The 27,377-nt window shown below is 35.1% G+C and overlaps 1 protein-coding gene across 3 annotated transcripts in view; it reads right to left on the reverse strand.

Annotated features, from left to right (window-relative positions):
• Positions 1 to 27,377, reverse strand: part of TANC1 (tetratricopeptide repeat, ankyrin repeat and coiled-coil containing 1) — a 246,801-nt gene that overhangs the window by 62,588 nt on the left and 156,836 nt on the right. For all 3 annotated transcript variants that reach the window (XM_023499223.2, XM_012544742.3, XM_031960629.1), the window contains one exon: positions 14,818 to 15,078. In XM_023499223.2, the coding sequence (XP_023354991.1) occupies positions 14,818 to 15,078 (261 nt within the window). The remainder of the gene's footprint in view (positions 1 to 14,817; positions 15,079 to 27,377) is intronic.

Here is a 27,377-nt window from a genome sequence, read left to right on the forward strand (position 1 = left end):
CACATCCAAGACAAAGAAATTGCTAATTTTCAATCACATTGGGAAGAACAGAGTGAATGTTTTTGTTTTTAAAATCTAAATGATTTATTTGCAAATTTTATGCCACAGTATAAGAAATAAAAGTAAGATTTAACATAATTGGGCTATGGGTTTCCTCAACCACAATAAAAAGTGCTACTGGCCTTACACAAATGGGCTTCTGTCAAAGTGACATGAGCCCATGCTACCACTATCTTCAAGGACATATCTCACTCTGCCATGGCAAATTATTAGCTAGGCAAATTCTGATTCTAACCAGTGCCCCACAATGCTAGCATGCAGCGTGCAAGAAAAAAAATTCCAAGAACTTAGGCTTGTATGGATTTGTCACAATCACTAGCTGACCTACCCACTACATTTTCCTTCAAATTAAAAAAAAAAATCCAGGCCATGACAGAATGCCTCAGTTACCTCATTTGCCCTTGGCTGGCATAACTCCTTGTTTTCACTTCCCTGTTACCCCAGGCTCACATTCCTCTTGGGTTATTCTCCATATGGTAAGCATAAATTTTCACTAATCACTTTCCCCACACCATGAGAATCCATTCTTCTGGGAGCCTGTGGTTAACCACCTCAGACTCATGAAGGCAACAGGAATTAACTTTGTACTGTACATTTCTGACATCAGTGCTCATTTAAAAACTTAACACTGTTCGTGTTAGGAACTACCAAGTCCAAAAATGAATGAATGAAGAATAAATGAATAGCTACTTAAGAGTATCCTCAAAATGCTTTATTTTAGAAACATGAACAAAAAATGTTTTCTTTGTTATATGCAGAAATTACATATGAAGTCAGAGAGATGAGAGAGAGACATAAAGGGGCAATGTGGTATAGCTGCAAGAATGCTGAATTAGGACCAGGCTTTGAATCTGTGACTTTAGACAAATCAGATACCTTTTCTGTGCTTAGTTTCCTCATTATGTTTTAAAAAAAAATGAGTTAGATTAGATGGTCTTAAGATTCCTTAAACTCTAAATTTATAATATTCTGACATTTTATAAATGCTGTATAGTGGGAAGACTCTAGCCACTATCGAGATTAAGGAGTTTCTTCCTCAAAATTTCGCTGTCTATACTTATTCTTCCCTTCTGTTTGGGGAAGATGAGGAGGTTATCCTTCTAGCCAAGATTGATCCTGCCATTACTTATACTTCTTAGAAAGCCTTTGCTCCAGTCTTTCCCTCTACAATAATTCCACTCCACTCAGATTAGAAACATTCATAAATTTTGACAATTTAAAAACAAAACCTCTTTCTTCTTTTTTGCTGTCAGATTTTTTTTTTTTTTTTTTTTTTTTTTTAACAGTAAAGACAATTCAACTAGTGACCTCCATTCCCTCACTTCTCTCAGGTCATCTTTTAGTCTCTAATAATCTAGTTACCATCCTACTACTCTATGGAAATGACTCTCAGAAGGTTGTCAGTGGTCTTTTCTTAATCCTCATTATCCATAAGCTATTTATAGAATCTGACAAGGTGGATAATGCCTTTTGTATGCTTTCTTTTCTATTCTTTTTGTTTCAGGATACTCACCCTGCTCTCTTTGTCCAAACACTCCTTCTGCTTCATCTCATTACCCAAGAATTTGTTTCATTAGTGGTAGACAGATAGATAGACAGAGATGAAAAGGTAAGAAAAGACACACACAGACACAGCAACAGACAGACCCACAAAAGAGCATTTATTAAGCACTTGCTATGTGCCATGCATTGTGCTAGGTGCTGAGGACACCAATATAAGCAGCCCAAAAAGTAGCTTACAGTCTAATGGGAGAAAAAAAGGGATGGGAAGTAGACAGAGAAGACATCCATGATGTTTTAGTGAGGAGGCAGCAAGGGAAGAGCCAGAAAGACTTGGGCCAAGAAACATAAGGCAAAAGTTCACCAGCTATCAGAGAATGAGAACCAGGAGCCAAGAATTCTAGTGGAGACTGAGGAGGAAGATCACCAGAAGCAAAAGGGATGACCTCATCTGCTCTTACAACTATCACCTCTTTGAAAATAACTCCCAAACTGGATCATCAATGCTAAACCTGAATTTTAACTACCTATCAAACATCTCCACTTTAATGTTCTGCCAGCACCTCAAGCTGAACATTATTTAAAATAGATTTCATTACTTTCCCCTTAAAGCTGCTCCTCTTCCTGACTTCCCTATTTCTGTTAATGGCACCATCATTCTCCCACCAAGGTTACACAGACAGTGAGTTAACAGTCCTGGCAGCGGGTGTCTCCACACTGGGAGTTCTCTGACCAATGAAATTGCAGGGCCTGCCTCCTTCCCCAAAGTAAGCTATCATTATGATAAGATGGAAAACAAGCTGTTAGGTGAAGAAAAATTGTTTAGAAATCCTATATATTACTGTTTCTGTGACTTAAGCAGAGATCTATGCATTAGGAAAATTTCACATCACAGCAGTGCATGATGAACTGAAGTGGGGAGAGATATGGCAGAGAAACCAGTTGGAAAGCTCTTGCTTTAAAAACTGAGGGGAATACATGATTGCTTGCTGCCTAGGGAGGTGGAATGGAAGGAGGGAGAAAAACTTGGAACTCAAAATCTTGTAACAAATGAATGTTGAAAACTGTCTTTATATGCAAATAGAAAAAATAAAATGCTATTTACATTATTTTTTTTATAATAGCTTTTTACTTACAAAATATATGCATGGGTAAATTTTTCATCATTAACAATTGCAAAATCTTTTGTTCCAATTTTTCCCTCCTTCCCCCCCAACTCCTTCCCCAGATGGCAGGTAGACCAATACATGTTAAATATGTTAAAGTATTATGTTAAATACAATATATATAAATATAAATAATATATATATATATATATATATATCCCTACAGTTATTTTGCTGCACAAAAAGAATCAGACTTTAAAATAGTTTTACATTATATTTTTTTAAAAAAAGAACACTGAGGGGAAAATAATAATAATGATAAAAACTGAGGAGAAGGAAGAGAGAAGTTTAAACTAAGATAGCTGTGTGAAGGGAAACAAAGTGATACATATGAGAGATGTTCTGAATTGACAAGGTTTGGCAATAGACTGAAGAGGTAAAGTGACTGAAAATCAGGGATTACATTAAGACCAAAAAGAGTCATCTCTGATGCATCCTTTCCCCTCACATCCAATCTGTTGCCAAATATCATCATTACTCAATCTTTGTAATCTCCCATTTTTGCCTTTTTTTTAATCTCCTCTCCATTCACACAAGCACCACCTTAGCCCCCTCCCAGACTCATCTCTTCATTTAGCAACTATAATAAACTTCTCATCTCTAGTATCTACCTTCACAATTTACTTAAAGCAGAAGATTCAGATTTATGATTTCAATAGAGTATAATCCAATGAAGAAACTCCCACTACAACAGCAGGCTGGCACCTTTCCTGCAATACATTTTGTTAGAGTAGCCTGGGGACAAAGGAGAGGTTTAAGGACCTTCTTAGGTTCATACAGGCAGCATATGTCCAAGACCAGCCTACAACCAAGTCCTGATTCCTGAGACCAACTTTTTCCCTAACAGGATGCCTCTCATTTGTATTTATGCTTAAATGTATATGACATTTTAGGATAATAATGCATTTTATATTCATTTCCTCATTTAATCTTCACAGCAGCCCTGGTAAAATGGATTGAACAACTATTTGTTATCCTGACTTAAAAGATGAGATAATTATCGTCTACCCATGATCACCCAGCTAACAATTAAGACAGTTAAGACACTAACACAGGTCTCCTGATTCTGATTTTTGAGCTTCATATAGTTCACCAAAAATCTCTATAACAAAGTATATTTTAAACATCTATTTTCAGGTGTTCTTCAAATCTTCCTGACAAGGTTGTACTGAAGAATTCCTTGGTAAATCTTGAAACACTGTGTAAATAGGAGTAACTATTCTCTTCTTCCTCCTTCCTATAAATGCCTATATGAGCTAATGCATTACCAATACAACCAGTACAATGGACCAGTGCTTGGGTCTTAATATACTTCATAGGCTCACATCAACAGAGAAGAGGTAAGGATGGAAGCTAGGAGACCCATCAGTAGTTAAAAGCCTATGAAAGGCTGATTTCAGAAAAGCTTGGAAAGACATACATGAACTGTTGCTGAGTGAAGTGAGCAGAACCAAGAGAACATGGTATACAATAACAAGTTTATGTGATGATCAACTGTGATGGACTTGGCTCTTCTCAATGATACAGTGATTCAAGCAATTCCATAGGCTTGGGATGGAAAATGCCATGAGCATCCGGTGACAGAATTGAAGTATAGTATTTTCACTTTTTGTTTATTTTCTCATATTATTTCCCCTTTGGGTTTGATTTTTCTTCTACAACATTATAAATATGGGAATACATTTAAAAGAATTGTACATATTTAATCTATGTCAGATTACTTGCTGTCTTGAGGAGGGGGGAGATAAGGAAAGGAGAAAAATTTTGGAACACAAAGTCTGGCAAAAGCAAATATTGGAAATTATCTTTATATGTACTTGGAAAATAAATTACAATAGAAACTTAAAAAAAACACTAAACTAAAAACAACAAAACCAAAAGCCCAGCCTATGCTAACCAGTCTGCTAAGTTACCAGCAATTTGAAAAGTTTTTTGATCTCCACTCAGGAGACTGGAAATACTTCTAACTGAAGTCTTCCTTCTCTTTTTCTCATATCCCTGAAACCTTTTCATTACAGATAATAGTTTAACATTCATCTTTAAATTTTCTGTTATTATTAGCACTTTTTAAAATGAGACTATAAAGAATAGGACAAATAAACTCCACCTGTAAACGGAGCTAACTCTATACTGAAAACTCTATCCTGAAAAGAATACAGATCTTGAGAGTGAAGAGGTTTAGATTCAAGACCTTACTCTTCAGTACAATAGCTGTTACCTAAGTGGAAATAATAACTGCTGTCTCTTTCTGAGACCTCTAATTGGGAGGCCTATAATAGCAGGAAATGAGGAAATTTCAATTAGTCAGAAACTTATTCATTTGGCAAATATGTATTAAGCACCAATTTACTTATATATAGCATACTGGGCTGAGGATCCAGTAGAATCATTTTAGAGGAAAGGGATATAAAGCCCCATTGGTCTTCAGATATCTCAAGGGTTCTCATGTAGAAAATTACTATTTCAATAAGCATTTATTAAGCTCCTAGTAAGCATTGCACTAAGCCTAAGGATACAAGGCAAAGACATTTCCTGCTCTCAAGATGCTTACAAGCTAATGAGAAAAATGATTATGATGTCAAGGAAGAACCAGGAACAATAGGAATCTATACCATGAAAACATTCTAAGAGAGAAATGGGCTGCCAAAAGGTGGCCAATTATATATTTTTGAAGATCTTTAGGGAAAGGCTGGATAATCACTGTTGCAGGAACTATGGAAAAGATTTATCTTCATATGTGGGTTGAACTTTAATCTCCACCAGTGGAAACCTCTCTCAGCTTCAACTAAAAAATAAAAATAATAACTCTCATATTCTTTACCTCATAATGTTACTATGAGGATCAAATTAGATAATCTATGGAAAGTGATTTGTAAACTTTTAATTGTTGTGTTTAAACACAATTACTGGCCAAAGCACATTTTTTGAAGAGGAAGAGAAGAGAGAAAAGAAAAACAGCCCTCATTTTCAAGGAGCTTATAATCTAATAGGGAAAAATATGATGGTGTTGACATGGAAGAGATAGGAAAGACAGTGTTGGCAGAATCATCAGTATAAACAAGGTACCATCAGGTACAGATATCTGAGGGATGACTCTCAAAAACAGAAAAAAAGAATTTGCAATCTGAATGTCTTTTGTATTCACTATTTTTAGAAAATGATTCACTCCTCTAACCTCAAAGTAGTAAATGAGAAAACCTTCTCTCAAGCCTTATTTAATTCTCAAATCCAAAGGAACTCAGAATCAGTCCAAATGGAGTATTACTCATCTGGAACCAGCAGCTTCTTGCTAACTCAGCTTTTAAAGAGGTTTCATAGTTGTTCAGACAACTGCTTGAAGAGAGGTGATAAATTATAGGATCATACATGTGGAACCAAGGGCCCGCAAGATCATGTAGCCAAGAAGGTAACTTGGGATCTGTGGACATTCTTTGAGCATACATGACCTTAGATGGAAAAAGGAATCACATCTTTATTTTCACTAACCTCTAGCTGAAATTTTGTATTTCCTGCAATTCTGAAAGTGGACCACAAACATTCTGAGAAAGGATCCATAGGCTTGTCAGACTGCCAAACAGGTCATGAGACAAATAAAGTTAAAACCCTCCTTTCTGTTCCCCAATCAAGCCCAAGCCTTCTTTTTTAGAAAAGAAAATAGAGGCCCAGAGTCATTAAGTTACATTAAGATTCCTAAGTATCTCCCATCTATCTAATGTCATCATGAAGCCAAGAAAATATTGCTGACTGTTGTGAATAGTTGGAACAGAGAGAGAAGGAATAAGATTTTGCTTCTCAAAGTCACTTATACTCGTTTGTAAGAGGTTCAGACTCTTTTTAATTATTTAATATTAACTACACTAAACACTGTTCAAGGAAAGGTAATATTACACAAGACAACTAACTAAAATCTATGGGTTTTGACTATAATCAATCTATTGATAACTCCTCTTGATAATGAATTTAACTGCATCTTTTCAGCACTCACTATTTCTCACAATATGTGAGTGCAAATTCCATTTTCCAGGAGGCTTAGGAAAGAGTTACACTGGGGTAGAAAAAAAGGCACTTCAGCAGATCCAAGCAAACTGAAACATTTGCTGAAACCTTAAATAGTGAGTGGATCAACCCTGCCATCAAGGGGAAATGCCAATAGTCTCCAGTACAATTACTAGTTCAAATTTCAAGAAAGTGGATGGTAATTATTTGAGTTTGTGGGTTTCCTGGACAATTAAATTCAATCTCCTATGACCCACTTAAGAATATTTTAAGACAACAAAGAAGTGGTCAAATATAAAAGAATCCCATTATGCAAGAGGGATTCTTGCATTATTATGCATTATTATTAGGGGGTGGGAGGGTAAGAGGTTGTGATATCAACAATATATTAAAGTCCGACATTTTGAAAGTCAAACACTAGTCAGTCAGCTAGCATTTATTAGGCATCTACTATGTGGTAGACATTCTGCTAAACTTTGGAATATAAAAATTATATGATAAATATATTAATGATATGCAAATATGTGATGTACTAAAATTATTAAAACATGAAAGAAACGTGTGTGTACAGGTACATACACACAATAATACAGCTCAAAGAACATTTCATTTAGCAGAATTCAAAGATAGTTCTCCTGAAATACCTAATATTTTTGGAACAAAAATCTCTAAGAAATAAAAATCACTCCAAATCCTAAAAAACTTATTCAAGATGCTTTGTAATAAAGTGAACCAGTTTAAATACTGTTGTAATATCCAAATGACTTTATCACCATAACAAGATTTAATTTGTAGCATCAGATCACAGTAATAACAGGTGACTGTTCTGAAGGGGATGCTAACTTGCTGTTTCTTTGGCAGACACAGAGTTGGGGGAGAGGAGAAGGACTGGGCAGAGGCAGAATAACAGCCTGGAATGGGAGAGGGGAGGAGGGATGAGAATCAAAATCAGTAAGTACTTTTCCATATAAAATATCATTCAGAGTAGATATTCACTGGGTTCGTCTCCTCAAATGCAAACAATCTTGCGGAAAAGAGGTCCATTCATTTAATATTTATTAAGCATCTATTATGTCCAATGAGGCATTGGGGAAACTAGAATGATGAAGAAAACATGGCACTTGCATTCAAGGGACTTCTCAATGAGTAGAGATGATAAAACAGAGGAACTAAATTAGAATATTAAAATGTAAGAGATGGGGAAGAAATAAACATTTCACATTCATTCATTCAGCACCTTAATATTTACAAAATATTCACAGATACCTCCATTTCACAAACGGGCAAACAAATTCAGAAAAGTAAAGTGACATATTTGATCCCTTAAATAGTAAATTAAGAGGTGGAGTTAGAAACCACTGCTCTCCTGACTCCTATCTTTCTTCTCTTTTACAGAGGAAAAGTTGGAGGTGAAAATATTAGAGGAGATTAGCATTTGAACTAAGTCTTTCAAAAGGAGACATCTTAGCTATGAGGATGGGCACAGACAAATGAGTCTGAGGAGTAGGTAATTGTAAATGGTTTGGAACAAAGAAAATATGAAGAGTTATGAGATAAGTCTGGGAAGAAGGTAAATGTAGAAAGGAAGGTAGCTTGGACAACAAGCTAAGGAGAATGGATCTTCTGTAATGGGAATGAATGAGTGATGTAAGGGTTTGGGACAAAAAAGTGACTCAGTCACCTGGCACCAGTTTTTGTTTTTGTTTTTTTTTAAAGAAAGGAATAAACCAGAAGTGTAAAGACTTGTCAGGAGACAATTGCTACAGATTAGGTAAGAGGTTATGAGGGTTTAAATTAGGGTAATGGCCATGGGAATGGAGAAGAGGAAGCAAATCTGAGAAATACTGGAAACAGGTGCAAAAGAACACAGCGACTGACCGGATGTGGAGGAAGACACTATATATTCTTTGGGAGAGCTTATTGAGTTTTTGTTTTTTTAATCTTCATATCCCCAATGTATGTATCCCTTACTTAATTGAATCTATTGAACTAAACTGCAAAATGACTTCCAAGTTTCCATCATGGGAGAAAAAGAACAGCTGCATGCAGGACCTACAAGTCAGGAAGAAGAACTCATTTGAGGGGAGAAATAATGACAGTTTTAGACACATTTAATTTAAAGTGTCTCTCCCAGCTGGTCACTCATTTACACATAAGTTTTCGAATAAGGACCAAAAGTCTGAGTTTCTACAAACACCCACATAAGAACAAGGGCCATGGATGGAAAGGTCTCTTGATATGGGATACTTCTGAGCAAAGCAGGCTTGATTAAGCCACCATGTGGAATTTTGGACAGAGTGGGTAGCAAGAGGGGACAAGGAACCATCTATGAGTGATGAGCAGAGACAGAAACAAAAAAGCAGGCAAGAAAGGCAGAAGACAAATTTCACTTACTTGTTAGTTTTACCCATGGCTATGGTTATAGCAAGGAGAATCACAAGAGCCAAAAAAGAGCACTGAGGATCAAATTTGTTGTTGCTTACCCATGACCTCATTGGGAGTTTTCTTGGCAAAAAAAAAAAAAACTGGACTGGTTTACGGTTTCCTTTTTTTCAGCTCATTTTACAGATAAGGAAACTGAGGCAGACAGGATTAAATGACTTGCCCAGAGTTGCACAAGTAATAAGTGTCCGAAACTAGATTTGAACTCAGCTAGATAAGTCTTCCTGAATCCAGGCCTAGCATTCCATCCCCTGCCCTAAAAATCAACTAGTCCAATTCTATAACCTTCCCCTTTATTATTTTCAATAGATCAAAAAACAGAGGCCTAGAAAGGGTAGGAAATTTACAATCGCCTGTAAAGAGCAACCATGCAACTTCAGAACCAAATTTTCTAACTCTTAATCTAGGGCCCATTTTACTAAATCATTCCTCCTGAGAACCAGTTCCAACTTTGGGACATATGCCATAAGTTGCTGATGTCATGTTATGGTTTATAACTAACTTACTCTCTCAATATGATACCCAGCAGGTCCCATGGTTCCTTATTACTAAACATTTAGTTTACCATAGATACACAATGCTGCATTATACTTCTAACCCATTAATAAACACAGAAAATTATAGGACTCGCTTTCCCTCCTTCCTAACTCAGGATATGTTTTTAGTTTTTCAGTGATGTAAACTAGGAAAAAATGTATAAATCCATTAGGCTAATTTGCCCCTGCTTAGTCCCTGGCTTAGTCTTCATGCCACAGGAGGTCTAAGTCAAGAGTGAATGTGATGAGGCTAATGAACAAGCATAGCGGAAAACTGGGAAGCTAAGCTCTATAATCACAGCAGTGTACTGGAAAATCTTGGCTCACATGCATCATCGATTCAGATGGCAGGGGACTGGAGAGGAAAACACCAAGCAGAAAACAGTCCCCAAATAGGGCTTTTTTTTTTTTTTTCCTGTCTCAAAATTAACATCCTAATGGATTTTCAGTTTTAAAAACAGCTTAAGTTGAACATAACTTTGCCTTCTGCTGGATTTAACAGAGATGAAATTCTACAATAACGCAAATGAACCAGTCAATCAATGGAAACCCTGAAAACCAGTTAATGGGAAAAAATGAAAGCACCACAGAATAATCATGACTCAGTACTCATTATGCTCTCCAGTGTTTTTCCCTAGCACTACTAACTTGTGATGGGATGAGAATCTTTTTCAGAAAGGAGCCATTATCTGCCCATTGGAAGTGAATTAAAGAAGACATTTTGGAGGCTATTTTATTATGGCTCTTTATCTGTTACTATAGAGTAAGAACATAGAACATATCACCACCACCCATAAGACATAACACACACACTGCCACCACCACCACTGATAACAACAAATATCTGCCTCAGATCTAGGCTACCATTATGAAACATGGATTGATGGCAGAGGTTTGCTGTTGTTTTTATTTTCTTTTGTGTCCCTGATCTATAACATCTTTGAAGGAGATAACTTTTGGTGAATGAACTTCTCTATGGGTTATCAGAGGCTTTGTAAACTGCAATTTTAAGACAGTTTCCTAGGATACTATGAATTTACATGACTTGCCCAGAGTCACACATTCAAACTCAACCCAGGCCCTCCTAACTGCAACTGGCTCTCTTTTCCCTATACCACTCTGCTCTGAACAATATCATTAAATCCTATGAAAAAACGGTAGTCTTTTAGGGAATTTTTTGGTACTTCATGATACTTCACAAAGCAAGCAGAACTAGAAAAATAACTTTCACAAAGACTACACCAGTGTAAACAGAAAGAACAAGAGAAAAAAACCGAATATGTGATACTTATAATGACAAAACTTGGCAGAAGGGGTAACTTAATGAATCTCTTTCTGCTGAAAAGATATTGGGGGCGGGTGTGGTGCACATACTGTCAAGCAATGTCAATGTTAGCTAGTTTCTCTAATCTTTAAAAAAAAAAATCTTTTGTTACAAGGGAAGAAAACTGCAGATGAGATATACCTGTAAATGAATATTATATAAAAGGCATCAATAAACCTTCAAAAATTCTTTCACATTTGCAGAGCATCAACTGCTCTTAGTGATCTGAGAGGCTGGTTAAGCCACTTGCTCGTGGTTCCATTGCTACTATGTCAGAGGCAAGCCTTTAACCAGGTCTTCCTGATTCCAAACCCAGTGTCCCATCCACTAATTCTCTCTTCACCTTATTAGCTAATTCAAGAAAAATATCAACTATAAGTAAAAAATAAAATTAAATCATAGTAGATTCCTTTACTAACTACACACACATAAAAGCACAAAATGTGGAAAGTCATCATATTAAGTTACAAATAATTGTCCAAATATAGTATTTTTTCTCCCAACACTAAGATATACAATCTTACTTCTCTACTTTTTTCACCCGCTGGCTGGGGAACATTAATAGTTAAAACACAATTTTTCTTACTTTTCTACCTAATTACAAGCTATCCTCTTGTCAATACATGTGTTTAAAGAAAGGACTACCATGATAAAAAAAAAAAAAATGCTATCTACATATAGAAAAAGGATTTGGAGTCTGAATGCAAATTGAAGCATTTTTTTTGTTTCTTTTCTCATGACTTTTTCCCTTTTTTTCAGATTCTTCTTTCACAACATGACTAATGTAGAAATATGTTTAATGTGATTATACATGTATAAGTTGTATAATATTGCTTGCCATCTTGGGGGGGGGCAGGAGATAAGGGAGGAAAGGAAAAATATAGAACTCAAAATCTTATAAAAGTGAATGTTGAAAACTATCTTTATATGTAATTGGGAAAAATTAAATACAATTAAAATAAATTAATTTAAAAAGGCTTAAGTTATATGTTCCAATTAGAAAGTTTTTCATTTCTAGTGGAATATTATTGTTCTACAAGAAATGATGAACAGGCTGATTTCAGAAAAGCCTGGAATGACTTATATGAACTAATGCTGAGTGAAGTAAGCAGAATCAGGAAAATGTTTTACACAGTACTGTTATGGGCTAGAGCTCTGAATTTGAAGCAAGGATTCTTACAAGGTGCTAATTCCGTGGAATTGATGAGACAATGGTTATCTAGTTTAGCCTGGTGATTAATTGTTCTCTAAGTTCAGTATTATTGATTTAATCTTACAACAAATAATGGTTTCCTAGTGATATAATGATTGGTTTATACTCAGTGTAGAGCATATAAGCTAGGAGTCTCAGCCAGGTTCATTCACAGAGAGCTAGAGAAGACAAGGGGACTGGAGGCTGAAGCAGAAGCCCTTGGACTCAAAATTCATCCATCCCATTCCACCTTGGTGGCAGCCTCTCCTCCTGCATTTTCTCCACTGAAACCAAGACTTCGGAAAGCCTCTAAGAAAGCTGCCCAGCCCCAGGCAAAGAGACAATAAAGGATTTGCACCTGGCTACTCTTGTGGTGATTACTGAACTTAAACAGAAATTCCAGAGAATCCAAGAAAAACGAACAAAGAACATTGCACAATACCAGCAAAGTTATGTGATGATCAACTATGATAGGCTTAGCTCTTCTCAGCAATGCGGTGATCCAAGACAATTCTCCAATAAACTTGAGATGTAAAATGCCAACCACATACAGAGGCAGAACTATGAAGACTGAATGCAGATTGAAGTGTACTATTTTCACTTTTTCTATTTGTTTATTTTTTTCTCTCATGCTTTTTTCCACTTTGCTCTGATTTTTCTGTCATAATATGTCTAATATGGAAATATGTTTAAAACAACTGTACATGTATAAGCTACATCAGTTTGCTTGCTATCTTGGGAAGGAGAGAGAGAAAATTTGGAACTCCAAATCTTATAAAAACGAATGCTGAAAAACATTTTTACATGTAATTGGAACAAAACATCAGTGAGAAAAACAAAGTTTTTAATTTTTAATGACTAATTTTCAATATTTTTCTGGTAAATTTATTTTTAATGCACATTATAAATCATATTGGGAGAGAAAAATCAGAACAAAATGGGAGAAAGAAAAAAAGCAGAAAAAAGAAGTAAACAGTATGTATTGATTTACATTCGTCTCCTTAGTTCTTTTTCTGCATGCAAATAGCATTTTCTATCTAAAATCTATTGGGGTTGCTTTGGATCACTGAACCACTGAGTAGAATCAAATCTTTCACAGTTGATCATTGCACATTCTTGTTGTTACTGTGTACAATGTATTCCTGGTTCTGCTTGTTTTGCTCAGCATCAGTTCATGTAAATCTTTTCAGGCCTTTCTAAAATCAGCTTTTTCATAATTTCTTTAGAAAAATATTATTCCATTATCTTCATATACTACAACTTGTTCAACCATTACCCAACTGATAGGCATCTACTCATTTTTCAATTCTTTGCTACCACAAAAAGAACTGCTACAAATGTGAGTTCTTTTCCCTCCTTTAGGATTTCCTTGGGATACAGCAATGGCACCAGTGAGTCAAATTGGGGGTTTTATAGTCCTTTGGATATAATTCCAAATTGTTCTCCAGAATGGTTGGATTATGTCACAATTCCACCAACAATACATTAGTATCTCAGTTTTCCCACATCTCTTCCAACATTTATCATTATCTTTTCCTGTCATCTTAGTCAATCTTAGAGGTGTGAGGTGGTACCTAAAAGTTCTATTAATGTTCATTCTCTAATCAACAGTGATTTAGAACATTTTTTCATATAATTATAAATGGTTTTAATTTCATTACCTGAAAATTGTTCATATTCTTTGACCATTTATCAATTAGGGAACGACTTGTATTTTTATACATTTGACACAGTTCTTTATATATTTTAGAAACAAAACTTTTATCAGAAACGCTGGCTGTAAAAATTTTTCCCCAGCTTTGTACTTCCCTTTTAATTTTGTTTCCGTTAAGCTTTGTGCAAAAACTTTTTAATTTAATGTAATCAAAAGTTGGCCATTTTGCCTTTCATAATGTTCTCTGGTTCTTCTTTGGTCATAAATTCCTCCCTTCTCCAAATCCCTTTTGGATTTTTACAGTATGTTGTGTGATTCTCTTTAGCTAAAAAATTAGATTTGGTGCTAGCAGCAAAAGGTAGTAAAAACCCAAGAAAATGACTTTATTTATTATCAATCATAGGATCATCAAACTAGAGCTAGAAGGAATCTCAACAGTCCACTGTGTCCAGCTTCCTCATTTTACAGGTAAAAAAACTGAGCTTGGAGAAGTTAAAGGACAACTTAGATCATCGGGGTAGTAAATGTAAGAAGTAAGATTTGAACTCAGGTCCTCTTTTACCTCTTACATTACACAAAATAGCACTACACACACTCAGTCTCAGACTATCCTTAGTGCTCACCACATTTACAGTAAAAATACAAAGTATTGATTTGTGAAGGGAATATTCTTGCCTTAATAGCTCTACTATATCTTATCAAATTGTATCCACTTAAAACCATTAAATGTGAAATATGGAAGGCGATCTTAGGAAACATCCAATCCAACTCCCTCATTAATAGATAAGTATTTTACCACAAAGGTAGAATGACTTTCTAAAATGTCATATACATTAAAACTAAATTCAGAACCAGGCAAAAAAACATGAAATCTTCCAAGTCCTAGGTATTATTACCCTTCATCTCCTCTCACAAAAAGAAAAACATCCTCGTTTTGGAAACCTTACCTGCAACTGAATTAGGCCGTGGCATGATTAGGGAGCTGGAGTTCTGTGTGTATGGAACAGGACCATCTCCAACAGATACATCTGCTTTGGACAGACTCTCTGTTGATCCAGTTGTCTCCTCTTCTGCCACCGGGGAACAATTATCTGCCCTCCGATCATGGAGAATTCCTTGCTGGACTCCAATTCTTAAGCTTCCATCTTTACTCCATTCCAAACTGGAGCCACTCCGGTCATCATTCTCGGATGAACTCGTAATTGTGGCTGAACAAAAAAGACCAAAAAGACTTAGAAGGAGGAATACTATACGTGGCTGTTTTGAGATTTAAACATACATGGAACTCTTCACTATCAGCAGAAAGATTTCCCATTCAAAGATATTTTATCAAAGTGGATCTCACAAAATGTGTTTTGTTAAATGGAAAGAATGCTACTTATTGAGAGGAAGGGGAAATAAAGTAATAAATCACTCCATAGGGAAAGAAAAAGACAGATAAGAAGATAATGAAAATAGCTGTTTGAAAGAATCTAAAAGATACTGTAGATCTATGTAATTTAGATATAATGTATCCATTTCTCTGTAACAAGGCATAAACTATTCTCAAAGGAATATCTCACAAAAATTCTTCTGAACCAGGAAATTTGCTCTCCAAACTAATCTCTGTTGTGGCGGTAGTGGTGATTGGTTGATTTGTTGGGATTGATTCTTTTTGGGGTTATTTTTATGGGGTTGGGGGTGGAGGGGACAGGCACAGGGAGGGAAGGATGAATAAGATAAAATGAATCATCAACACACAAAAACAATAAAAGAAAAAAATCAAGTAGGGAATTCACTTGCTCAAATAAAGTTTATAAGATATTCAAGGAAAGACTGTTTACTGCAAACTGATCACTTTCAATGATTAACAGAAAATATTCAAATAATGAGCAAATAAGCATTCTATAATTTAGAACTTCAGAAAATTCTAATATTTTTTCCTAGATCTTAAATTTTTTTAAATTCCATTTTTAAAATATCATGATAGAGGAATAATAATATGGAAGTGGTTAAAGAAGAGGAGAAATATCTATTCATCAGAATTTTTAATATTAAACCATTGGGTTCAAAACCTTCTGGACCAATGTTCCTTTGTACACTGAAGATCAACACAAACTTACCAGACCATGCACTGTTGTACAACTGCATATAAACTGCCTTTCAATTATTCTCTAGCAGTTTCTAGGATTCTAAAAGATTTTGTTATGTTTTACATTTTAAGATGCTAGAAAGCAGGAACTGTACTTACTGCTTTCCTTGTATCTCAAATACTGCCCAGTAAAGTCCTTAACACAAAGGTTTGGATAAACACGAATCCAGTACATTAGAACAGAATTATTTTATACGCCATATTTTTTTAAGTATGAAAAATGCAAATAAAAAAATGAAATACAACATGTAATTTGATATCTAAAAAACAGGGAGAGATTTTAACTTTATAAAACACATTAAGCAGCCAGATAGTAAATAAGAGTACCAGATCTGGAGTGAGGAAGATTTGAGTTCAAATCCAGCCTCAGACACTAGTTGTGTGACACTAAGCAAGTCACTTAGCTTTGTGAACTTCATAGGTAAAATAAGCTGGAAAAGGAAATAAAATATCAAGTCACTCCAATATCTTTGCCAAAAAAGTTCCACAGTCACAAAGACTAAGATATGATTAAAAATGGCTAAGCAACAACAAACACATCACTTAAGAGTTTTAAATGAAGTAGGACAACCAACAATAAATCTCATGGTCTCCAATACATGCTATAGTAACTCCTGCTTACTCATTCCAAGATCTTTCTTCTTCATATAGTCATTTGAATGCCCTCTTCCACAAAAAATTCTTTGACTATTACAAACCATACTTCTTTCTCTACCAAGCTTCACATTGTACTTACACCAAGCTTACCAGAATCAGTTTTCTAATTATTTTTCATTTGCTAACTTAGTTTTCCAGATTAGATAATGATAATATTAATGATGACAATGGTAGTAATAATTGTTGAACAACTTGGCCCTCTACTCCTAATGATTTGTGGGGTTTTTTGTTTATTTTTAATGATCTAGGTTTTTTTGTCTGGATGTGGTTTTCAAGAAATACAGTGATTCTTAAGTTCTCCCTCATAGACATCTTGTAGTGGCCGATTGTTTTTCATAGTAGATGCCTCAGATGTTTTAATTTTTTACTCTTTTAATTGTTCTAATATTTCATATTGATTCATTGAGTTCTGTTTGCTTAATTGTGTTTTACAGAGTATGCCGCTTGGATAAAGTATTTTACCCTGTGTTCTATGTCCTTTTTTTTTTTTACACTTCCTTTTTTTTCCAATTATAAATGCTATTTTGATTTTTTGAATAAACCATTATCAATAAAAAAAACTGTTGAACAGTCATGCTCTACTCTTTATGACTCCATTTAAGTTTTCTTGGCAAAGATTCTAAACTGGTTTCCCATTTCTTTCTCTAGCTCATTTTAAAGAAGAAAAAGCTGAGAGAAAAAAAATTGCCCATGATCACACAGCGAGTAAGTGCCTGAAGTCAGATTTGAACTCAATTCTTCCTGACATCATTTATCTACTGCATTATCTAGTTGCCAGGCCACATTAAATAATATGATTGGCACTAATATAATACATTAAATTAGGTTTGTAATTGTCTAATCCTCACAACAACCCTTTAAGGAAGGTTCTGCTGTACATAAACAAACAGAAAGAGAAACTGCCTTTGCCATAATTACCCACCTGGTAACTATCTAAAAGAGAATTCAATCACAAGTCTTCCTAAGTCTACACTATCCACTCTATCATGCTGCCTCCTCCATAAGTAAACAGAAAATAGTGACCACATCTTAGGTCCCCAAAGTAGCTGTGAGTGCCTGCTGGCTGACAATTGTCTTAAGAAAGCCAAACTACTACTTTCATTTTTTCAGTGCTTCTTCATTCCAAGTTTTCAAATATGACTGCAAAAATGAAGCCTCAGAATCTCCCTGTCATGTAATTAGAGGACCATACATTTAGAGAAGGAAGGAAGGTCATCTACTCTAACCACTTCCATGAAAATGGGGGAAATGAGGATAAAAAAAATGAAAGAGAATATTCACTCGATTCTGCAGTGGCCAGAAGGGAGTAGTCCCAGAAGCAGTTGTGACAGGAAAGTGATAAGTGTTTAGAGAGGACCAGGACAACCATTTATGACGACTGAATATTTCTAAGTCAGATGTTGGCAAATTTGTGATTCCCAGAGGTGGCTAAAAATATAATAGTCTCACCCATCCTTTCACCTCAATACTGAGAAAGGTCCAAGTGAAACATTTACCTAACTCTATGATATTCACTATTAACCAGGACCTGAGACAGGATGGGCAGGGCAGACAAGTTTCATAGTCATGTGCCCTTCCCAAAGAACGATGATCCACTGAGATTACCCCCACCTCACAAATGTTCCTCCCTTACCAAACATATCATATCCAACTTGTCTGCCTTGAAGACTGGCCAATGCACTCTCAAATCAAATCAAATAATGAATAAGCAGAAATACACAGAACTGCTTGGGCCTGAAAAAATTCAAGTGTCTAAAGTTTCTTCATGCAGCCTAAAAACCACATCTAACAAACAGGAGAGGTCTGTGACAACCTAAAAAAGTGTTTTTTGCTGCTGCTGGAATTGGTGAATAACTACTCCAAAAGATCTGTGAGTTTTCAGATAAAGAGAAACTCAAATACTGAATAAAACAGTATTTGGTGGAAAATTTAAATAGAATACCATGTAACCATGATCCCAGACAAACAAAGCCTTTGTGATTATAAGAGAACTTGAATCTTAAATCACCGGCTGCTCTGCAGAGACTAAATGTCATTTCGGTGGAATGTAAGCTGCTCGAGGACAAATTGTTTTGTTTGTGAATCATACTAGCACCCAATATATTTGCCTTTTTTCCTTTGCTTCATCAATTGGAGTAAAAGGGAATAATATAGAAATGCTCACAATCCTGCTTCACCTCAGCTAATCCACTCACCAGGCTGCTACATTTAAGAATCTAATCTATATCTATATATCTATATCTATATTTATATCTATATATCTACCACAAAATATTTGGATTATAGTTTGTTTAGTGTTATTTACATTTGTTTTGACTTCCCTTGAAGGTTAGATATGCCTTACATGCCCTCTTTGTCCAGCATAGCTCAGTTAAGTACACAGCAAGAATACTGTAAAAGTCTTTAAAGGGTTACAACAATCTTTAAAAGTCTTCTAATCTAACTCTCTTATTTTACAAATGGCTGTAACTGGGATTAAGGATTTAAAATCATTTACTCAAAATCACACAGGCAATAAGTAACTAAAGATGGCACCTTTAGCTCAGCAGATAATGATTACAGAAGATCACAAAAGAACCAAGAAGAAAGACAAAAATTTTGATTATGAGACATAATACTAATATCCTTTTACATATCACAGAAGGTATCCCTGCCTGGTTTTCACTCTTTACATGAAGAATAATTCTTACTGACATACTATACTTTGGATTCCTATAAGAGAGACAGGAGGGGAAAACCCCACACACAAAACTGCCATGTACTCAATTAGATCAATCAAAAATATCTTGCTGTTCCCCTTTCCCTTTATCTCTCCCCTTATCCTTGCCCCTGCCCCATCTCTCAAAAAAGAATCCAATCACTGTTTCACCTGAAACTCCAGCTTTCAATTCTCTCTCTCCTCCAAGCCCTATAAAATCAATGTTCTATACATTCTCACTATTTCACACACTTATCACCTACACCCTTCTCTTCCTTCCTCTTTCCTTTCCTCCCTTCCTCCCTCCCTCCCTCTCTCTCTCTCACACACACTCTTTTATTCACTTATTTATCTCCATCTACAAGGCACAAAAAAAAAAGTGATCAAAAGTTACCCAACTTCAGATAAATTAGATTCTTACAGAAAATTTCTTCTCCCTTTTTAATTACTCATGAAAACAACAAGGCATATTTGGCTAGCCAGTCTGGTTTAACACTTGGCTATTTCCCATGCACTGTTCTAACCCCCTACACGTTCGCTCCCCCTCCCCTCCCCTGCAGGCAATTTCAAAGGAAAGCCTGTACTTCAAATTGTGATAGGTTGTGGCACCAGATCTCCCACTAGACACACGCATATTGCACAACCTGTGCCTTGCTAGAACTTGCAGCAAGCTTTGGAATGGACATGATGAATCAATACAACATTCAAGTCAGTTTTCTTTTGGAACCAATTTAAAGAAATGGTTGGGGAGAGGGGAAGGGCCTATCATACAGGATGGTAGGGGGAAGGATTCATTCTTACATATTCTCCCCACTCCAAAACCTGGTCTATTCATTCCCACCTTCCAACACACCTCCAAAAGTTGAGCTACTCACAAATTCTATAGTGGTTTTTTTTTTTTTAAAGACAAGTTGTTTAACAAGTAGCAATTCAGCAGTGACTGAGGTACTCAAGTAAAATACTTGACAAAACAGTTTCTGACCTACTCAAAAGATTCATGTCTCTTTGGAGAAAAGCACTGGGGAGAAACAAGAGGCATAAATATTAATTTATATTATTATGAATTATTATCATTACCATTATTATCTGCCTGCAATGTAATGTTCCTTCACAGACAATGGGTCGTGACTAAATGTAAAAGTATCATAGGACAAAGCACACATTCTGATCCCTTCACAATCTAGTGCTCTCTGTAAGCATGGCACTCATATTATTGATAATACAGGTCAACAAATGCAACTGCTGTTTTCCGTGACTCAAAAGTAATTTTAAAAATCACTTATATAATTGGTTCTATGACAAATGTGGGGGGAGGAGGGAGGAGAAACTTCTTGTAATTAAAAATTATTATAAAATTATGTAGCTAAAATGGTACAGTGAAAACAAAATTGATTTGGTATATTGTAAAGTAGCATTATTATCTCATTTTTTAAAGTATCTGAGTTTGGCAGAAGGCATATCATACCACACACTGCCATCTATACAATTATCTATCTATCATCTATCTACCTACCTACTTATTTGTCAAAATTTTTGAGCATCCAAAAAAAAAAAAAAAAGAATAAAACTCACATTTGTACCTTTACACCTATACTTTACACAAAATCTTGAAACCCTGCAGAAAAGAGGGCCAAAGCTACTTTTAAATTCTCTTTCACCTGATAATAAAAAAAATCTACTGAAGAATCAAGAGAAATCTAGACCATAATTTATCACTCTTAATGCCCGAAACAACTGATAAGAAAAAAAGAAAGTATCCCAATTCTGGCCAGCCTCAGCAGAACACTAAACAAGAACAGTAACATCATCTACTAAAACATTAGTCACTTTTGTTGAAAACATTAAGAGGCATACCTCCATAAAAAATTACACTTCCCTTCCAACTTCAAATTAGGGAAATAAAGTAAGTAAATGGAGGCACCCACAGCAAAATAAAAAAGAGAGTCATCCTAGAATCTAAGTTCTGAATTACCCTTTCCAGTCTCTGAACACCTTCAGTCTGATGGTCTTCTGTAAACCTGGTACTTAGAATCTCAGCTCTGTTACAAAAAGCACCCAACTCATGCAGGCAGACACACCTGCTCTGTGTTGACATTGACCTCCCCAACTGGAAAAAGGCTGTCACCTCCCACTGAGATGCACCTGATTCCTTTCTCCTCCTCTTTTCACTGAAGCTTTCATAACTCTACTGAGCTAGTGCATAGAAAGGATTCTGAGGAAAAGACAAACTATGAAAAGTCTCCTTCCCTGACTGTAATTCTGTTCATTTCTAGACCATTACTCATTTCCCTTCCCACTGAAATAGTTTTTATTAAATACTTTTATTTTATCTAACTAGGAAAGTTCATTAAGATTTTTCTGCTCCTGTGCCTTTTTTTTTTCTTTTTTTGCCTTGAGTTGGGAAATAATCTTCAAGTGATAAATTTTTGAGTTTGGATTTTTAAAAATTCTCTATCTGGAATTTTAGACTATATAAATAAATATTTTCAGTACACTCTTTTAAAAGATAAATCCATCTTCCTTACACATATCCATATACATTTTATTTGTATTTCTCTATGTCATAGGGGATGTTCTACATCAAAGACAAATAAAACAGACCACTGATGTTCTCCAGATGTTCCCATAAATGGATAGTACTATATTCATTATACAATATCATTTCCCCAATAAGATTCATGGGTATTCAAGAGATTGGCTTAATCATCCACACTTTAAAAACAAACTGGATATATAAACACACAGTCATATCCCCTTTTTTGGGGCAATATTCACATTTGATTTGGAAATTGTATAGCATTTTAAAAATTTATTCCACTCTTTCTATTCAATATTTTTTCCAATTACATTGAATTGGCAAGCAAACTGATGTAGGTTAGACGTGCAAAGCATATTTCTGTATTAGTCATGTTGTGAAAGAAAACAAGGAAGGAAGCTCCGGAGAGAGGGAAGGAGGAAAAGAGAAAGGGAGGGAGGGAGGGAGAAAAGAAGGGAGGGAGAGAAGGAGGGATAAAGGGAAGGAGAGGAATTTGGGGGTGGGGGAGAGAAGGAGAAGGAGAGAGAAAAATGGGAGAGAGGGAGACGGAGAGAGGAAAAAAGGAAGGAAGTAAAGGAAAGAGGAAGGGAGGGAAAGGAGAGAGGAAAAAGGGAAAGAGAGAGGAAGAGGGAAGGAGAAAAAAAAAAGGAAAATTTAATAAGGTACATTATTATCTGCATTCAGCCTCCATCAGTTCTTTCTTTGGAAACAGATAGCATTTTTTATCATAAGTCTTTTGGAATTGTTTTGGATCATGATATGGCTGAGAATAGCTAAATTATTCATAATTGATTGCCATACAATATTGCTGTTACTCTGTAAAATGGTCTATTGGTTATTGTGTAGCACTTTCAATGACACTTGTGAGCTACTTGCTAGCACAGAATTCCTTCTTCATAAAGCACAATATTATTCCCATGAAGCCATAGGGAAGTTTATCATGTTACACCACAATCATAGAAGAAGCAGGTAGAGGTAACCCAGAGATGCAATAGAAATACACAAGACAGGTGCAAGTAGACTATGATGAACAATGACTGGGGTGAGAAATGGCAGAAGAGATTCATCAAAGTCATATATGACTAAAAAAGAAGATGCAACAATCATGTGATAAAGAAGTTAATGAATAGAGAGACCAAATGTTGTGATGGTGCCCAAACTATTAACAGAATCCAATGAAGGCTTCAATATGTTGGACGATTCCTTCATAAAGGATTTATAGAAAAACATGGGCAAGAATCACAAATGACAAAAAGGTACAGAGGAGTTTCAATCTGTACCTGTACAGAAAGTACACAAACAATATGATCATGCATCCATAAGTACTCACATATACTTATTTATATACATTATCTATAAACATGCACATTTTATATTTTTATTTGTAAAATGATGAAAAGGAGTAAAACTCAATGGAGAATCTCATTTTTAAGAACATCTATTCTCTTAGGGAGAAATCACTTTTATAAAGTAAATTTCTTTTCAAACAATTTATTTAAATAGCTGCCATAAAATGTTTGGGTTCAGCTAGGTATCACAATTCAAGGCTTTAATATGACATGCATAAAAACATCAGGTCCTCATTTTGGATAATGCAAATAATTTTAGATATCAAAAGAATTAAAGATTATAAAAAGTACATAAAAAGGCATTCATTTAATATAATCCATCTTAGACTGTATTTCTCCACAACAAAATTATTATATTTCTTAAAGACATTTGTGTCACAAGAATTGGGTCCTTCTGAATATGATAAACTAGGATTCCCCTCTAGTTAAAATAATAAAGGGGGAGGGGGAGAAGGAGAAGAATTCTGAAATCCAAGTCTTTCTAAACTGAAAGAATGGCAGTTTTCCAGAAATGCGTTTCACTGGCCCCTAGCCCAGGTTTTCTCCTATTGAGTTTGCTCCTAAAGACAAAAATCTGTTCTACCACCATTAAGTCAAATTCAATGGAAGGAGATCAAAATCTGACTATTGTATTTAAAGTTCCAAGAGACAGAGGAAATCTAGGGAAATAGTGGCACAGATTATCCATTCTAGAGTTTTCTGGACATAAATAATTGAGATGAAATAGAAACACAATGGAAATCAAATTAAAAGGCAGAATATGCACTTTTGAACAGTAGGTTAATATTAAGATTTTCCCCAAAATGTGATCCTTAAGACTTACTTATAAATATTATGTATAATGCTGCTCTGAAATTTGAATGGAGTCATAAAGGATAAAAATTACTATTCCCATTGAAAATTACAAGTTTTCTGGCCATCCCCAGCAATGAGATGAACCAAATCAGTTCCAATGGAGCAGTAATGAACTGAACCAGCTACGCCCACAGAAAGAACTCTGGGAGATGACTAAAAACCATTACATTGAATTCCCAATCCCTATATTTTTGCCCACCTGCATTTTTGATTTCCTTCACAGGCTAATTGTACAATATTTCAGAGTCCGATTCTTTTTGTACAGCAAAAAAAAAAAAAAAAAAAAAAAAAAAAAAAAAAAAAAAACAGTTTGGTCATGTATACTTATTGTGTATCTAATTTGTATTTTAATATATTTAACATCTACTGGTCATCTGGTCATCCTGCCATCTGGGGGAGGGAGTGGGGGGAAGGAGGGGAAAAATTGGAACAAGAGGTTTGGCAATTGTCAATGCTGTAAAGTTACCCATACATATAATCTGTAAATAAAAGGCTATTTAAAAAAAGAAAAAGAAAATTACAAGTTTTGACCAGGTAGCTTCATGACAGGAAATCCTCCTCAACACTCCCATTTTCTTTCACCCCTTTCTTTCTCTTCTCCCTCATTCTGATTGCTGAGTTCTACCAATTAATAAGATATAAAATTTGGTAGAAAGGGAAATTATCTGCAGCACTGTATTCTTCCTGTTCTTTCCCCATCTACTACCTGCACATGGTTTGCAATATATGTTAGTCCTGGTTTATTTAGCTTCTAAAGTAGCTCTTTAAGCTGTATTTATTAGGGTTACTCAGTGCCTCAAGAAATAGGGATTCTACAAAGTACTGATTATGATGGAATACTATTGTGCTATAAAAGAAATGACAAGCAGGATGATTTCAGAAAAGCCTGAAATTACATGAACTGATGCAAAGTGAAGTGAGCAGTCTCAGGAAAACATTATATATAGTAGAAGCAATAGTATATGATGAAGAACTGTGAATGAATTAGCTATTCTTAACAATACAAGGATCCAAGATGAAGAACAGAGACTGAAGCACGGTATTTTTTTCACTTCTTTTTTTCCCCCCTTTTATTTGTTTGCGTGGTTTTTTTTTTTTTTGTATAAAATTACTATATAGGAGTATTTAACCTGCATAATCTATACTGCTCAGGGAAGGAGCAGGAGAAGGGTAGAATTTGCAATTCAAAACTTTAAAAAAAATGCTAAAAATTACTTTAATATGTAATGAGGAAGACCAAAGTATAATTTTTTTTAACTTAAAAAAGAGAGAGAGAGAGAGAAATCTAGGTTTGATCCCAGTTCTTCCACATACAAGTTATGTGACCTTGGGTAATTTAATTTCTCCAGGGCCTCATTTTCATCTGTGGAATGAGGTAGTTAGACTAATCTCTGATTCTCAAAATATGATTCCCAAAACCCTGAGGAGTTCTAAGCCCTTTTCAGAAGTCCATGAAGTCAAACCTATATTTTATAATCATTCTTGGTGATTTTGATTTTTAATACTATAAATATCAATCAGTATAACTCAAATACACAAAAGTCCCTTGTGAGGGTATTCAGCAATTTTTAAGAGTTTAAAAGGATTCTGAAACCAAAGGAAAACTATTAGGCTACTTGAAAGTTTCTAAGGTTCTTTCTAAACCTAAAATTCTTATTTTTTCTCAGTATTTAATGCTACCACCATAGGATTGAATGGAAATTGTCTAACTTCATCTATGGCTACATTAAAAAGGCATAATGTCCATAAAAAATAAAAAGCACAACTGTAAGCAATCTGAAGTTTGACATTCAACTTTTAACTATACTTGACAATACGAGGCCAAAGAGGTATGAATGGATTCTTTCCAAAGTAACTATATGAAATTGCCCTATTTCAAAACTCTGTATGACTTCTTTCAAAGCCACACATAACCCAGTGCTTAGCACACAGTAAGTACTTACCAATGGTTGGTGGTTTTACTGACTAAACAAAGCAGAGTATAAACTTTTGGTCAGAGATTGTCACAATTATCTTTGTATTTCCTTTAGTACCTAGGTTGGTATTTGGATAGAACACGGAAAAAGTAAGGAACAGAAATCAGAATTAGGGTAATCACTGTCAGACTGAACCAGAAGATATAATATCTCACCCTCCTTTTTATCTTCTCAGGACAAAAGACCAGCTACAGTTACTATATTTTGAATTTTCTATCATCAAACTTCAGAAGAAGAATTAAAAACTGTTGCATTAAACAACTTGAACAAAGTGGTTGAACAATCAGGAATGATTCCTACAGGAGAGGAGATTTCAGTAGTTTTGAATGTGGCAAAGAAAGTAATTTGACAAATATACTGGAAGTAAGAAAGACTTGTGTCTTTAGAGAGCCTGGAAAGCAGTGAAACAAGTGTGAGAACTAAAGAGACTTTGAGAAGCCTGATTTAACTAGACTACCCAGCAGGTGAGGAGCTATGAATGGGGTCAGTCACAGATGTGGTGAAGGCACTTGAAACTAGGCCGAAGAGCTTAAATTTGCTATAAAGTCCAATGGCACCATTGAAGATTTTGATCAAAGTGACAGCCACATTTTAGTCAGCCCTCCATAAGCTGAGTAATAAATTTAAAGATATTTATAAGAGGCACCAATTAAAAAAAAAAAACATACCACTATACATTCCCAGAAATTTCAACCACCACTTAATCTTCTATATTTTATATATTATAAAGAATAAGCTAGATAAAATATGTATTTTCTAAATAACACCTGAAAGGAAAAAATCATTTAAAAAATGGGCACTTAACCCCAAATGCCTCAGCCCCCCCCAAAAAAAAAAGTTGAATTTTTTTTTATTTTTTATCCTGTTGAAAAAAATTTTTTTTTAATAATTTTTAAAAATTCCTTCACACTTAAAAATGTCAACATTAAGAATGTCAATTGGGGTTTCAAATTCATAATGAAACAAGTTCTCAAAAATACTTGAGGAAAAGACATTAACCTTCCTGGAATAGTAATGTTACTCAAATTATAAAACATAAAAATTAGAAGAGACCCTAATCAGAAGCAGGTGCTAATGTAGTAGAGTAGTGAACAGAGCATAGGACTTAAAGAGTGAAAGAAATCAGATACTGACTCAGATGCTTACTATCTGTGTGATCCTAGTCTTCAGCCTCAGTTTCTCATATGTAAAATGTTAATAACAATAGCACTTCCCTCCAAGTTCAGGGAAGTAAAAAAAAAAAAAAATTCCATAATCAAACAACTAACTAGCTAGTTAGTGACCATGTCTAGGCTGAGAAACTGA

Source organism: Sarcophilus harrisii, chromosome 3, assembly GCF_902635505.1.
Source record: "Sarcophilus harrisii chromosome 3, mSarHar1.11, whole genome shotgun sequence".
NCBI lineage: Eukaryota > Metazoa > Chordata > Mammalia > Dasyuromorphia > Dasyuridae > Sarcophilus > Sarcophilus harrisii.